Source organism: Fukomys damarensis, unplaced genomic scaffold (assembly GCF_012274545.1).
Source record: "Fukomys damarensis isolate Sample0158 unplaced genomic scaffold, DMR_v1.0_HiC HiC_scaffold_26, whole genome shotgun sequence".
Classification (NCBI taxonomy): domain Eukaryota; kingdom Metazoa; phylum Chordata; class Mammalia; order Rodentia; family Bathyergidae; genus Fukomys; species Fukomys damarensis.
Window position 1 is genome coordinate 21,666,048 of NW_022900938.1, and position 2,116 is coordinate 21,668,163.

At 41.1% G+C, this 2,116-nt stretch overlaps 1 protein-coding gene across 1 annotated transcript in view; it reads left to right on the forward strand.

Annotated features, from left to right (window-relative positions):
* Positions 1-17: 17 nt before the first annotated feature.
* Positions 18-2,116, forward strand: part of Ola1 (Obg like ATPase 1) — a 157,954-nt gene continuing 155,855 nt past the window's right edge. The window contains exons 1-2 of the mRNA XM_010607029.2: positions 18-265; positions 1,125-1,225. Coding sequence (XP_010605331.1) covers positions 263-265; positions 1,125-1,225 — 104 coding nt within the window. The 5' untranslated portion in view covers positions 18-262. The remainder of the gene's footprint in view (positions 266-1,124; positions 1,226-2,116) is intronic.

Below are 2,116 nucleotides of genomic sequence, written 5' to 3' on the forward strand. Positions count from 1 at the left end.
CGGGGTGACCTGGGGTGGGGGACCCGGGCGGTGGGAAAGTGACCGGCCGGTGCCCGCTTGGCTGGGCGGCCGGGCCACCATGCCGCGAGGGCCGCAGGACTGGGTAGGATCTGCTCGGGCAGCTGTTCTTCAGAGGCCTGGACTTCGACCCGGAACAGGTGTCAAGACCCCGAGAAGGGAGATGCTTGGCCCAGGGATAAAGTGAGGCTGTTGAGGTCTGGGAACAGAGCTTGGGATATCACTTCTGGAGCGGAGCCCTAGCATGGTGGGTATAGCTGAGCCAGAAGACAAGGACAGTTTTGGTTCCCAGCTTTTAAGGTGGGAGATTAGCAGTCTTCGTGAGTTGAGTTTGTAGTAATAAAGTGGGATGGATTCTGCGTGGTGAACTTGAAGCCAGAGCTAGCAAGGGACAGAGAGTTTTGACTTGCAAATAAAAGGGGTTGAGTGCCTTCCGACCGCGGCTGTAGCTCAGTGGGACAGCACTTGCCTACCATTCGTGAGGTCCTGAGTTCCATCTCCAGCACCGGGGGTAGAGGATTGAGTGGATTAATTTACGATTAGAAGTAACCAGGATATAGGTTTTGAAGGTCTTATGAGGATTGGTAAACTTTACCTGTAGTGCCAAAGATGGAGTGACTTGGTTGGAAGGACCCGGATACTCAGTTGTTTGGTCATCCACGTGAAAAATGGGAGTTGTGGGAAAATAGGGAAAAACAGTTTTCAAATAATGGGTGTATAAAAGGTGACTTGCTGGCTGGTGATTCTAAGATAGATTTTTCTTTGACTTGCATCTACACCTGCTTCCCAATGCTTTCATTCATATAATGCAAAGACAGATTAAGAAATAAAGTATTTTGTGAGCAGTCTGGATGGAACATTGGAACTACGTTTTATGTTTAATTTCTGGTGAAACAGTTTTTCCAGAACACCTTGGGAGTGACTGCTTTGACATCCATCAGAATCAGATTTGTTTACAGAACTTTAAAAAAAAAGCGGATTTGGTTGTTAGTATTGGATTGACAAATACAGTATGTTGTATTCTCTTTATCTATTAATATAATTTTGAAATGTGTTTCTGTCCATAGGGATAGTGAAAAATTTTGTACGTTTGTTTGACATTTCAGATGCCCCCCAAAAAGGGAGGTGATGGAATTAAACCACCCCCAATCATTGGAAGATTTGGAACCTCACTGAAAATTGGTATTGTTGGATTGCCAAATGTTGGGTAGGTGAATATTGGAGCTTTTCTTATTTTCATTTTGAAAATATTTTAGGTCCTGTTGTAGAAATGGAAGCTTATGAGGTAATTAAAATTTAAGTTGAAGAGAAGGGGCTAGAATATTAATTTTGCAAAAGTAGGCTTTCATTTAGATGCATTTTTGTTTTCTGCACAACTATTAAATTGAAACTTGACTTATATTCTTGTTTGAAGCAGTGAGAGTTAAAATATCAATGAACCAGATTAGTTTTGTTTATTTGAAGTTTATTTGGGAGACATACAATATTGCATTTTTTAGGTTTGGAGTAGTTTTTAAAAATTCAGTGCCAGCTGTGGTACTTTGGTAGGCTACCAAAAGTCAAACAGTGGGTACTTTAAGAAAGTGTTTTATTTTTTGGAACTGGGGATTGAACTCAGGACCTTTTGCTTGTGAAGGCAAGCGGTGGAACAAGTGAGCCAAATCCCTGGCCCAAGAAAAAGTTTTAAAAGCTCCACTGTATGTTGGATGAGATTCTTGGGAGATCAGAGATCAGATGGGTGAATTTTTACTGAGGAAGCACGTGAGAACTTTGAATATAAATTAGAGATTGCTAGGTAAAGGGTTTCTGTTATTAAGTATCTAAATTTGAAAGTTGTGAGAGCAAAGGATTGAATTTTGTAATGTTTTAAAAATTTAAATAAGCTTGGCTTAGTGATGCGAACTTGTGATCCCAGATACACTACTCAGGAGGCCCTGACAGGATAGAAGATGCAAGGCTAGCCTGGGTGACTTAGTGAACCCTTGTCTCAAAATAAAAAATAGAAGGGGCTGGGAATGTGGCTCAGTGTTAAGCATGCAATGACACCCTAGGTTTAATTCTCACTTGAATGTAAAAAAAAAAAAAAAAAAAAAAAAAA